This window comes from Electrona antarctica, assembly GCF_951216825.1.
Source record: "Electrona antarctica genome assembly, chromosome: 16".
NCBI classification, from domain to species: Eukaryota; Metazoa; Chordata; class Actinopteri; order Myctophiformes; family Myctophidae; genus Electrona; species Electrona antarctica.
Window position 1 is genome coordinate 32,153,027 of NC_136797.1, and position 14,739 is coordinate 32,167,765.

Below are 14,739 nucleotides of genomic sequence, written 5' to 3' on the forward strand. Positions count from 1 at the left end.
TACTGCAGGGAGTGGAATAATGTCACCAGTACAGCCACTGATTCTAAACTCAAAGCCATAGCCACAGCAACAATGAGCAACAATGCATGCAGGGCCAGGCACATAGTCAAATCCTCAATGTTAATTTAACTCAGAGTGTACAAATGGAACGAAATAAGTTAAATTTAAACAGATTTCAGTTATATATATTTTTTTTTAGCTCATGCCACCTTACACATAGACAAAGGAAGCACACACCAATACTCATGCAAGGGCATGAAAATACACTTTCATGTCTACATTAGCACACACTTAACAAAGACAGATGCATTTGGTAATGCACAACAGGACAATTTAAACAGATTCATGCCTCCCTTTTATGGACACCTCTGCAACCACTCTCCAGGCAATAGACGCAGTCTTCCGGGGATCTTTATGTTTTATTTTAAATGTCAAATCCCTTTACACAGAGCCGTCATCTGTATGACATGGCAGGTCTGACTTCAGTATCCTACCGCAGATGGCTTCGTTGGCACATTTCCATGTAAAAAGCCATCATTGGGGCTACTCCTTGGCCATTTACATTTAATTTTTTTAATTTGAAAATAAATTCATGCAACCTCTGCTTCCCTGAACCTGACACTTTTTACCGTCCCTCGTCTGTCCAGAGAATTTGGGAGGACACAACATTAAACTGGAAGCACTTTATTGATGTACAATATTTGCCTCCGAGATGTAGTGGGGTATAAGTGTAAAGTATTAAATCATGTAAAGCAGTGGTTCCCAAACACCCAAAAAAGAAATAAGACATTTACCCAAACTAGTGAAAATAGCAGATCTGAATGAATATATTCCTTACTGGCTGTACCTTGCTTTTTCCCTCAGGTCCCAGGCTTTCTCTAAATAATTTGCCAATTTAAATAAGTCTTTTTCGAATAAACGGTTAATTAGTTGTGCATCATTCATATCCATCATATTAACATAGTTTATATTATTAAACTTTTATTAAATTATTAAATTCTTCTCTGACCCTCCCATAAAAAGACAACACAAAATGATACTCACTCAACTTAATTTCTACAAGCTCACAACTTCTTAACGTTTTATTTTTTTATTTTATTGATGGAAATCATTAAAGTGTGTCATTTTATTTATTAAATAAGTTAGAAAAATATTGGAATTATTTTGTTTAAACATTTTGAATATAATATATAGATATTTACTCGTGACACTACTTGAGTAGTGACAGCCATGTAGTGACAGCCATGTCACTACATGTTGTTGACTCATCTCTCGTATGATGCCACCTTAGATGAGTGAGGCCTTGGACCGAGGCTAATGCCACCTAGGGTTTTGGACAGCCTGACACCAGTGATTGACACATGTTTAATTTCCTCCTCCCGTCCTAAGGGTGGTGTGGGCCTGCCAAAGGGATTATATCTCGTGTCTGTCAACACAGTGTGATGTCAGTGTCCCTGTTCGAGTTACAGGGGATTTAATCAGAATAGCGAAACGTAAAGAAATGGGAGTTCCGTGTCCTGTTGCGTGCATCCATCAAGTTGTCTGAAATGCCATGGTGCAACGGCATGTTGCCTCCTGTGCATCACTCCATTAATGCCACAGGCAACCTGTTCTTCTACATTAATTGTATTAACATCAGAAAATGTGAAACAAAACACTAGTCATTCCTAGATAGTAGTCCTGCCAGCTTAGTGCTTAGATAGACAGACATAATACAAATAAAAAGGATTTCAGGTCTTTACAGTCACACTGAAAATTGTACTACAGCAATCTAGTGTAAATACAGAGTCAACAGTCAAGCATCACTACATCTCAAGCCTGAGGTCAGATTTACCAGCTCACAACATGTCGTGATGCAATTCAATAACACTGTGAGCTGTGAAGATGTGCCATGTTTGCTATTTTTCCCAAATCTTTAAACATTTCTGTCTAAAAGGACATGCCCAAAATAGGCATGTCAGGTTAAAAATGGTGAAGAATAAGCATCGGGCACATACATAGCATCTCAGACATAGCCACAACAATACAGCACCACAAAGATATACATAGATGTGTGTCTGTATGCAGCCATGCCATGATGTGATGCGAGAGTGAGGACTAGCCAACACCAACTCAGGACTCCTGAATCGCTGCCCTCCACTCCCTCTTGAGCCCTTCGAGGTTGCTAGCTCCACTGTCACACTGCAGTGTGCCTACATATGCGGTACCGTGGTCGTGGTGCACCACTTATCTCTAGCCGATCTACAAGCTCACCGAGCTATTTTTAAATATATATACAAGTTGTGTAAGAAAAGTAACAGATGCCCCCCTGTGGGAGCCCCCTCATGACTCAATGCTAGTTGAGTACGCTAAGCTCTTAATTATGTTAATTCTAAACTCTACACGGCTTGTGCTTAACCACGCCCTGTTTCTTTGGCCAAAGCGGAAGTGCCTCTCACAGTTTTTTGGTTGATAATCTATAGTTTTACATGCTTTTTTTTTTGAAATTATGTTTTTATTTTGGTCATTGTGTACGAGCATAGTGAACAATTACATCATGAGAAGTACATTACAATCATGCATATACAGAGATATATTTCCACTGTTCTCAATGGTGACCAAAGTTAACACATTTTTCTTTTTAGTTTTACATGCTTATAGTTTTAGATGCCTCCGTGATGGAGGCGCGCTGTCTCAAGCAAACTTGAGCCACGTTTGGCACCACCGAGCGAGCTAAAGCGAGCCTCTCACTCTGTGCTTCTCTTCCAGGCTGAAATGACTCACTGTCGATACCCTCAGTTGGAGGTGGCACGGACATGGAGCAAAGAATCAATTTGAAATTTGATTTGATTCTTTGCTCCATGTTAGTGCCACCTCCAGCTGCGTGACAGAGGGTACCCGCAGTGTAATTACACAACCGCCTGGAACAGAAGCAGAGTGAGACAAGTGAGCATTATTATCCCATTAAGATCAGGAACCTTAGCTGTTAACCGCATTCAACAGTATTTTATACTTTAGTTGTTGGAAAATAGCAGATATACAAGCTCATTGCGCGTTACAAGCTTGTAGATCTGCTTTTTTTTTAATCATGAAAACGTGTGCACATTTTGAATATATATTCTTTCACACTTCACAGCAAACGTTTTTAACTTATATTTTTGCTTCGGGTTATGATTTAGAAGACATTTGTAGAATCTGGTCTCAGGTCTTCAGAATAGTGGTGGTGAGATGCTGAGCAATACAATGTCAGTGACATAAGAGTCGTGGCTGCCACAGTCCTGTTACTTCTCTTACACACGTCGTAGGTTTAAAGTGGTAAAAACTGATTTTCATGCTATATTAACTCATTTTGATGGGGACCCCCTGGAACTCCCTATATTAACTCATTTTGATGGAGACCCCCTGGAACTCCCTCAAGGATCCCTGAGGGTCCCCGCTTTGAGAACCACGGTCTAGTGTGACTTCTGAAAAGATCACTACAGCCCATGACATCTAAATTGTATTACTATGACAAACTGTTAATCTGATGAACAAAAGATATGGCACACCATCTGTCTGTCAACAAAAAATAATCCTATTTGCATGACGTGTTTTTTTTTAATGCACCGAGTAATTAAACATAAATGTAATAAAATGTCAAACTGCCAAAACATCTAATCATGTGTGTGCGTCTGACATGACACACGCACCCACGCACGCACGCACGCACGCACGCACACGCACACACACAGTTAACTAGAAGGATTCGTCATTATTCATATGACATACTTTTCAAGCGCAGGCTCCAGACACAGTCATTTATTTCTCCGAACATGCAAACCACCTGACCCGCATTGTAAGATAAAGGGGGTGAGGGGGAACACATTATCCATGGTTAAAGACACACACACGTACATGTCACTGTGGGTCACTTGTCCTCACTGACACATTATGAATCTAAAAATACAATTAAAAACCAGAGCATGAGGGTGGCCTGAAGCGGCAAATATGAACAAAAAAAAACACTAACACTTGTACTACTTCATGTAGCTAATCCCTGATGAACATCAGACATAAAAGGGAAAACCCTGAAATGCTTTGTAAATTCATATAACACACTAGCAACAACGCGCCATACAAACTGGCTCATCCATCATCCAAATCATACTGTAGTCTGTATAAGGAAACAGAAGTACAGCACACGTGTAATGTCCATTTCATTGTAAATGATGTCCCCCAAAACACAGGAGTCTCATTTGTATTCTTTAAATGAAATTGCCTTTAGTCCGATACAGCATGAACAGCCTGAGATGTGACGTCCTCCTCTACCTCTTAACTCCATATACCTGTATGGCGTCCACAAACATTTATTAAATGTCTCACTCTTCGGCACATGTGACATATATTGGGTGAACCATATGACATTCCTCTACCCACTCAGCTACGGCCACCCATGGCCGTCCATATGGACCCCCCACAGTTACACCGGCAATTATAAAAGTTACATTTACAGTTCAGCATGCAGAAAATAGGACAACATTGGAGAGACGTTGCAACAGTCTGTGTAGAGGTTCTGAATTTGAATCTGAACACCTGAGCACCACCAATGTCACGGTTAGGCAATTGAATGGCATTCCTCGATCAGCGTGCAATTCAACGCTACTTTCAAGGGCGCTTTATGCGTTGGAAAGACGTAATCATCCTAGAATAACAACAACTGCCACATCTTATTTAAGACATTTTGAATGCCACTCTCACAAAGCCTTTCACCTCATATGCACCATCCTTTTGTTGCTGATGACAATATAATTAGTTTTGCATAGATGGCACGATCATTAAGTGGCACATTCATGTGTATCATTATGTGCACTGCACTGAACGCCACAGTGTCCCCAAGGGGTTAACAGAGACATTATGCGTTTCAAGTAATAGAATCTGCTAACGAGAAGCAATCAGCACTGACAACATTTTCTATTCCAATTCCGTTGGAATAGAAAACTGTTCTCACAGGGAATCTGAAATAAAACACATATTGCCTTTTATATTTTTAAGTCCTGCCCACTTTATATTTTTACCATTTGAATATTTTGTTTTGTTGTAGTGTTTGCAGTAGAGACAGAAATGTAATGGGCAAGTATTAAAGATTTATGCTATATTTAGGGACCAGTCAAAATGTAGGAAAAGGGGGGCCTGTGTTATTAGTTGAGTTTTCTAATAAAGTGCAGTCAGTCAGCGTGATCCATGCGTTCAGTGTTTGTTTTCAACAGAGATAAAAAAGCTGGTGCGCAACAAACCAGAATGCCCTCAGTCATATAACTCTATGCCTGGGTATGGGCTCAGTTCACTTTGTAGTTGGAGATCCGGTTTAGACTGGATATGGAAACAGCCTTTTTCCGTGCCTACGGTGTGTGCAAAATATTATCGGATACAGTAGGCTTTTAAAACATGTTTCTGGTTGGCTGACAGACTGTTACGGGAGTTCTGATTGGTTCAACTCACAGTCACATGTATTTTCTGGAAGAAAAAATAAATAAAACAAATGCAAGGTGAAATAAATACGGCACGGCACGCAACTTTTGTTGGAGAATGCAAGTAAAAAAATCACACCTGTGTGAAGTGAGGGGCGCTCTTATCATCATACATCATCAGGAATCATCTCATACTGGCCAATGAAAATGCCTGTTGCCAACTTGCCTGTTGCCACAAATTTACATCATATTAGGCGGACATTTGACCTAATTTCTCCTTTCATTGTCGATGGAAAATATGAGATGTGTGGGGACAAGATTTGTCGGGGATTTAACCTAATTTCTCCTTTCATTGTCAAATGATTGGCAAATATTGAGACATGTGGGGACAAAAGCTGTATAGGAGAGGCTAGTGCCCCTCAAAAAATAAATGAAGCACAATGCAATTAATGAATACTCATATGATTAAGAGAAAAGAGAGAGTTGAAGAAGCTGATAATGTGGTTAAAGACGTTTTGAGACACCCTGCAATGAGAGAAGTGACAAGAACAGGGTTCACAATGATGTTGACAACTGCAGAGACTCCATATTTGAAGAAGGAAAAAAAAAGACTCCATATATGGACAATACATGCCTGACAAAGAACTCCATATATGGGCATAAAAGGGACACAGGAAAAAGGTTGGATGTCCGCACACCGATGTTTAGATCCCAGTAGTTTTATTGGTACATAATAGTTCAGGAATCAACGTTTCGGATGAAGCCCCGGAGGGGTCGAAACATTGATTCCTGAACTATATGTACCAATAAAACTACTGGGAACTAAACATCGGTGTGCGGACATCCAACCTTTTTCCTGTATGTATATTTTTGTCCAGAATCCGTAAACATTATTTGAGATGTGCGTGCTTCCCGTCTGGATTTTCTCTCATAAAAAGGGACACAGACATAATAACTGGGTGGGACATGCATTTCCAACTTGCATTGTTCCAAGTAGGCCAGTGCCCAACCGGCACCGCTCTAGTAATAATAATTGTTCAATCTATTCATGAGTTATCTGACTGTCATGTTATTTTTAGGGGAGGGTGATAATTTTGTTTAATCATTTGGGGAGGGTACTTCTATTTCATTTTCATTCAGAGGGAGGGGCATGATATTGTATATCAGGACACATACATTTCCTCCAGGGGTACCCCTACTTACATTTCAACCTGTCTCTTAGAATATAACTGATACAGCGTTACATGCATGTGCGTTTTGATATGACAGCACATAAAAGTACAACCTTGTCAATTACACAAGTCAAGGTTTCCCAAACCACTCAAGCCACGACCCCCCAAAATAATCACAACATTTGAACTGGAGGCAACTGGAATTGGAGGCATTACAAGCAACTGGAATTGGAGGCATTACAAGCAACTGGAATTGTAGGCATTACATTTGGTAACACACCAAAAGAGAAGCTTATTTAAATGTTTTGCCTTTTTGAGCCCAACTACCTTAAAGCCTATCAGATGGGATGTTTATACACTAGAGTTATTTGGGTTATTTTCTATTACAATTGCCATCATCTTGATTTTCTACACTTCAAATCAAATTATATTATTCCTAACAAAAATGCACATACTTCCTTCCCATTTTATTAATCTGAATCTCAACTATATCGCCCACCCATACTGTACAATGCTATACAGTATACACCATAGAACCACTGATTTATAATTCTGCGCCAAACACTGTCATACGAAATAGGACTCAATATGGCTTTGTTTTTTCTAGATGGTTGCAGTTAACCCAATGTAGCCTATGTCACACGCCCGAAATCCCGGGTTTATTGCTTAAACCCTCTTTTGCCAACCCTGAAAATGTAAATTTGAGATGGATGAAAGATGAATGACAGAGCTAGCCCCATACCTTGGGATTTTATTCAGTAATACTGTATAATTGCTGGGGGGGAAAAAAGATTGTGAAAACATCAACAATAGATTAAGAATTGGTGGTAGTTTACAATTTACAGCACCTAAAATATGATATAAACGTAAAGTTTAATTATCTCCGCCAGGCCGAAGGCAGGGGGGGAGTGGTTTTGTCTGTGTTTGTCTTTGTGTCCGTGGCTAATCTCGCAAACCACAACACCAATCAGCGTCACATTTCTTGTGCACACTACCAGCAGGGCAAGGAAATCCCTGAATCCTATTATTCTCACCTAGAGAATTGGAACCTGCGTGACTTGAGTTTGCTTGGTGCAATATATGGAAGGAAGAAACATGAAGAATACTATAGAGAATACTATAGAACATATCTTGGTGTTAGCTTTGTGCGCCTGTGTGTACTAACTTTGCGATGATTTGATTGGCTGAGCACAGAATGTGATGATGTATGATGATAGGAGCGCCCCTCACTTCACACGAGTGTGATTTTTAATACAAGGATGAATGAACAGAAACATACAGCCACTCAAGTCTTCATAAGGAGATTGACAACAGAGCGTGCATTGAGAGTGCGCAGGTCATTATAGGTCTGTCCCGTGCCCACAAATACAATGGGCTGGCCTGTGCTGTAGGTCATGGAAATGGCAGCGCCAACCTTGTCATCGATGGTGTCAAACTTGGTGAGAACAATTCCATCGATGAGGCGGGGCTCGTCAGAAGCGGAGTGGTCGGCCAGGGCCTGATTAAACTTCACCAGCTGATTGACGGCCTCGTTGCCCACCAGAGCCTCCCCTACGAACAGCACCAGGTCGGGCGTGTTGATGGCGACAAGCTTAGCCAAGGCCGTCATCATGGGGGTGTTGTCCTGCATGCGCCCTGCAGTGTCCACCAGCACCACATCGAAGGCCTGGTTACGGGCGTAGGCAATGGCGTCCATAGCGATTTTGGCCGCATCCTTCCCGTAGCCCTTCTCGTACAGCTGCACAACCGGCCGCCCACTGTGCTGCTCGGGGGGGTGCTTAGAGTTCAGATGTCGCTGGTGAGTCCGGAGCTGCTCCACAGCCCCGGAGCGGAACGTGTCACAGGCCGCGATTAGAACGGTGAAGTTGTTTTCAATCAGCCAGAAGGCGACCTTGGCCAGGTTGGTGGACTTGCCGACCCCGTTGACGCCACAGAAGGTTATGACATATGGACGTCTCTGACTGTGGGCCTCTTGGACGTCTCTCAGGATGTCCACCCTCCGCTTGGGCTGCAGAATTTGCACCAGAGAGTCGTGCAGGGCCTGCTTCACTGTTGAGGCCACAGTGGTGAATGTGCCCATGAGTTTGCCCACAAGTTTCTTGGCAACAGAGTCACAGAGCTGGGAGGCAATGTCGGAAGCTACATTCTTAGTGATGAGGTGTTCCCTCATCTTTTCCAGCATTGGCTCCATGTCCTCCTGGGTGAGGGCCTTGGATCCCACCAAACCCTTCAGCATTCTAAACATGCCGCCAAAACCACCCGTTTTTGGTTTTGTGTTCTTTTCAGCGACCATAACTCTCTCTGGCTCCGCCTCTTCTTCCTCCAACTCTTCCTCGCTGGACTCGCACCCCACAGACTGCAGCTCTCCCTTCATGGAGCTTAGCTGCATCTCCAAGTCAGTTTGCGAGTCGTGGGCCTGGTCAGCATCCTTACGGGTAAGATCTCCACTTTTCTGGCTGTAGTCCAGGTCTTTGGCGCTGTTGCCAGATGTCTCACAACCCCACCTTTGCTTTTCCTTAGGCTTATGGTGTTTTGGGGACTTGGTGGGTTTCTCAACAGGTCCCCTCTTTTGCTTGAGGACAAATTGTTCCCTATTCTTCTGAATAATCTCATCCGGGGTTAAGTTGTGATTGCCGTTCTCAACCACCTTTTGGCTGGCAGTCGAGCCCTTGCCTTGTTCCTCTTTAACTGGCTCAGCTGCAGGAGACTCTTTCTTGGCATTCTTTTTTTTTATTACACACTGGTCTTCCATGCCTTTGTCCTCACCCTTTGTTGTGATCATTGACTTAACAGTTTTTTGGGACTTCGGGGAATTTTTGAAAGTCCGCATCGAGACAGTAACTCGAGCTTTGCTGCTCTCTGCCTCCTCAAGAAACTTCTGGAATTCATTATCGAACTCAAAGCTGTGGATGAGAAATTTCATGTCTCCGTTCTGCTCTAGCTCATTCTTGTAGCAATCCCGGAAGCGAAGGCGAACATCATCTACCAACTTATCCACATAAGTCAGCATCAGGATTTGTTGAAAACCCACCACAAAAACCAACTCAAATTCATTATCCAATTTGTATCTAAGACTCAAGGACTGGTGAGTGAAGGAATTGTTCCCAGTGCGTTCCTGAAGGACCACGGAGCGGATCAACGCGTTGACGGGACCAGTGAAGGACTCCTTGACCCCAGCTCCCTGAAAGGACCACAACACTACACCCCCCATGCTGAAGATGGTGAAGAAATCCAGCATCTTGCCACAGCACAAAAACAAGGCCTTTAGCAAATTACAAGTCTATTAGCAAAAAGTATTGTGTCTACATGTGTCATGCACTCTCTCTCACATTTGAAGATACCTTATATAGACTGATCAGCGCTCTGGCATGACATCACACACACACACACAGCACAACACCTTTATATGGGGATCTTTGTATCTGTCTGCCTGTGTCCCTTTTATGCCCATGTATGGAGATCACTAATGTCATCAATATGATGTCATAGTCCTGACAACATTCGGACGGGATACACTCAAATGCAGGCTTAAATGTAAAGGTCTTAAATGGAGACCTATTGCTGTCCTGGACAACCGCCGATCCGATAAACTTCCCACTATAAGCACTCAACACATGTCCAGGGTTCAACTTAACACAGCCGACGCTAATCGCGTATCAATACGTTATCAATTAATCAAACGTCGGGTGCGAACCACGTATCCATACGTTTTAATCACTTTTTTATAGCATACTTTCATTCATCTTTTTACCCACCCGGACAATGAAGAACCATCCCCCTATCATTGCTGCTTAGTCCCGCTCACGTGATCAGAAAAAAAAAAAAAGAAAAACCCATCCCCTCCTGAAAACAGGAGGGCGGGCCGCTTTACGTGTAGAAGCCACTAAGCCAGTGTAAAATGGACGCGCCCATGGAATGATCCAGTCGGTGTGTGAAAAGTAATTAAATCACACCCGGGTGAACTGGATGACCGTAGCAACCATGGTCATTTTCTCTGCACAAAAAAAGCCAGTTGTGAAATCACATCCAGGTGTGATTTCATTACGTCAGATCAGAGCTGATCAGGCTATATAATACCTTACCTTATATAATACCTCACATCGGACAAAAACTCCAGCTGAATCAACTTCATGGTCACAAATCATCACATCAGAAGACGAGTCTACCTAGCCAAAGATCTTTAACGTCAGACATTACGTCAGACCACAGCTGATCATGCTATATAAAACCTTACACCACTCAGTTCACACGGGTGTGATTTTTTTCTTATGAAAGCAGAGAGTCTTCTGTTTCATACGGTATATAGTATTTATATGTCGCTATAGGCCTTATTTTGTGAATATTGAGGAGTTCACGTCCATGTCTTCTCTGAAGTTATCTGGTGGGCACAAGCTGCATTCAATAACCAATTACTGTCTAACTGTACATTGGATCAATGTTTACTCTTTTCCTCGTAAAAGTACACATTCAGGGCTTTCATTCGGTGTATAGGATGTATAGGATATTTATTGGGTTCAATTTTATATCTGCCTGTCAATGTCTCTGACTTTAAACCATCCATAACTCTGCTCGCTGTTCAAGATAACCACTTCCAGGCAAATGCAGGTGTTGCAAAAAGGTCAATATCTCCAGAATGGAACATGGTAAAATCAAAATGTATTTTTTTAATTGAAGTGGACAAGTTCAGCTTTCTTTTGATGTATGCGTGTGATTCTCGCTATAAGAGAACATTTTGCTGTGGGCCCCCGAACAAGGCCTTTGTGCAATGTTAAACGGTAGCAACATCAAAATAGGCCTGCCGAGATCCTGTAGCAATCAAAGTGTTAAAAAAAAACAGAGGGGGAGACATTTTCTTAACACTCTGGCCGGCCAAGACGGAGAGAGGTCTCCGTCCTATTAAATAATTACGCCCAATGCCCAGGACGGAGATTAATCAAAAGACGTGTGTGTGTGCAGAGTATGGCTGCGATCAGGCCAACGGTGCCGGAGATTAGCTGTCCACAGACGGACGGACGGATGGACACACGGACAAACACGGACGGAGTGCAAAACATACTCTCTCCCCACGCCTTCGGCCTGGTGGAGACAATTACGAAACAATACCCACCGGCTTTAAATCCGGCGGAACAACAACGCGGCTCCACACGTCCTAGACTCTTTGCTCTTCTTTAAAACACCCTGGGCAACGCTCCACACGTCCCAGACTCTTCTCCCTTCTCTAAAACACCCTGGGCAACGCTCCACACGTCCCAGACTCTTCTCCCTTCTCTAAAACACCCTGGGCAACGCTCCACACGTCCCAGACTCTTCTCCCTTCTCTAAAACACCCTGGGCAACGCTCCACACGTCCCAGACTCTTCTCCCTTCTCTAAAACACCCTGGACAAGGCTCCACCCGTCCTAGACTCTTCTCCCTTCTCTAAAACACCCTGGACACCGCTCCACACGTCCCAGACTCTTCTACCTTCTCTAAAACACCCTAGACAACGCTCCACACGTCCCAGACTCTTCGTCCTTCTCTAAAACACGTGGAGGACAGTCAGAGACCGTCATGCACACGTTGGACACCACCACAATGGTCTGGTCTTCACTGAATACCACAATCACTTTCTCACATGAGAATCACTCTGCCACCATCATCGGGACAAATATGTTTGTATTTGGGGGAATAAGCAACATGGCTCAAGACGACGTCAGACACAGAGACCAACCTATGGCTGAAATCCTAGTCTGAAGAATCCATGCCCACCCGGCTATGCAATACCCGTTGTAATACGTACTGATTTAGAAGGCATTTGTAGAATCGGCCACAGGTCTTAATGGGTTAACAGTATGGCCCTATTAACTGTTCATAGGGCTATACTGTAATGTCAAACTGTTTTGTCAAAACCAGTTTCCACATTCTGGCATACTGCTTGGTTACATAACAGACGCACGCCAAAGTCTAACAAACACATAATGAGATGGAGATGAATATAAGGCTGAGGGGGGAAAGAGAGAAACCACAAATGATAAAGCATGAACAGAACGATAGGAAAAGAAAGAGACAGGGAGAGGGAGACGAAGAAAGATGGATGTTGGATGTTAAGCAGAGTGTTGTTGGAATGAGTCTTTTGGTCATTCCAGTGTTCCATACATGATGAGACAGAGCAGTGGCAACATGGCCTACATTCTGCCAGCTGGCAATGTGCACACACACACACACACACACACACACACACACACACACGGAAACAAGAACACACACACCAATATACATATACACACGCGTGTGTCAGTGTGTACACACACACACACACACACACACACACACACACACACACACACACACACACACACACACACACACACACACACACACACACACACACACACACACACACACACACACACACACACACACACACACACACACACACACACACACACACTCTCCCTCTCTCTCGCTCTCATGTATCAGACTAGACAGTAGTGGGCCAGTGTTGCCTTTGGGAAAGACCTCGACCAAAAATCCATTAACACAGCCGAGCAGGGACGACATCATAAAATAATCTGTAGTTTGCCTTGCTATAATCTCAATCTTAATGTGTCATTCCTGTTTATTTTCAGCACACCAACTGACTCATACATTACAGAATTTAATATATATGTACAGTATGTATGTACAGTATGTATGTATGAGCTATCTAGCCATCTTTTGTCTTCCCACTAGCTCTTTCGTCCAGTATTTTTCTAAAGCCAGTTTTAACCACTTTCAGCCACTGATGTCAACAGTGCCTAAAACAGCAGCTACAGACTCACATGTCACATTAAAGGCTTGTAGATTGTCGACTTTTTCTGAAAATAGGGCATAGTGGTCAAAGTTGCAGGGAAAACCTTATGAAGAAGAATTGGGCTGCATAAATACTGTAGCTGTGGATGACCCTTAGACAGAACTAGAGAGAGAAACAGAGTCAGAAACATGAGAGAAGGTGTGTGCGTTGACTGCATGCGTGCAAGTTGAGTTAGGAGAAAGACTGAGTACACGAGTATGCATACGTATGTAGCCTACAGTAAGTTATTTGCTAGGTTAAAGGTTGAAATAATTCATCCTCTGAAGAGGATACACTGAAGAGGTGACTTCCTTGCAAAGTCAGACAGACTGAGTTACAGAAGTGACAGCACATGCATGCTCACATGGTCTGAGAAGCCATGGGAAGTAGTACATTAATTGTACATGAGCACGAATGGAGGAGGGAGACAGAGAGAGAGAGAGAGAGAGAGAGAGAGAGGGGGGGGGGGGGGGAGAGAGAGAGAGAGAATGACAATATGGAGGAGAGAAAGTGAGTGAGTGAGTGAGTGAGTTTGAGAGAGAGAGAGAGAGAGAGAGAGAGAGAATGACAATATGGGGGAGAGAAAGTGAGTGAGTGAGTTTGAAAGCGAGAGAGAGAGAGAGAGAGAGAGAGAGAAACAAAAGCATGGGATGAAAGACATAACATAAAGCTGTACAAAAGGCTGCCTTTATTATGTGGGATGATGACAGAGACCATGCAGCCACCGTCCAGTCCCTGATGTAAATATTTCATGTTGCCCTGCAACAAGCAGCCCCACACACAACCAAGCGTCCAACTCATGCACAGTGGGACCAGCAAGTATACAGTAGTAATACGAAGACGGTACTCACCTAATCTAGGCTGCCCTTATGGCTGGCAATGAGTAGCATAACTCCAATAATACACACATGCTGTACCGCCACTACATGAAAGCCAAACTACTGTATAGTGGGTGAGAGAGACGGAACAGACAACACTTCAGAATACACTTCCAAATGAATGAGAGTGGTGTGTGTGTGTATGCACTGTATGAGTGAGCACGGAGCCACTCCAGCACAAGCTCTCTCTCTCTCTCTCTCTCTCTCTCTCTCTCTCTCTGTGACGTGCCAGGGTTCATCCAGACCCCTCCCCCCCCCCTCGCTCTCTTTCTGTCATTTGCTCTCCCAATCCCTCTCCCTCTTAATCCCTTGCCACCCCCACCCACCATCGCATTGCCCCACCTCCCGTGCAAGAGACTACTACTAAGCCCTTAGAGACACACTGACCATGTGCACGGCACACGAAACACACACACACACACACACACACGCGTGCACGCACACAGAAACAG

General features: G+C 43.4%; 2 protein-coding genes across 4 annotated transcripts in view; both read right to left on the minus strand.

The window, feature by feature from the left end:
• rgs3a (regulator of G protein signaling 3a) overlaps positions 1-14,739 on the minus strand; it is a 227,543-nt gene that overhangs the window by 182,653 nt on the left and 30,151 nt on the right. The window lies entirely within an intron of this gene.
• Positions 7,884-9,836, minus strand: LOC306940264 (signal recognition particle receptor subunit alpha-like; the record flags this gene model as incomplete). The annotated part of the gene is made up of 1 exon (XM_079525286.1): positions 7,884-9,836. The coding sequence occupies one exon, from the start codon at positions 9,834-9,836 to the stop codon at positions 7,884-7,886; it is 1,953 nt and encodes a 650-aa protein (XP_079381412.1).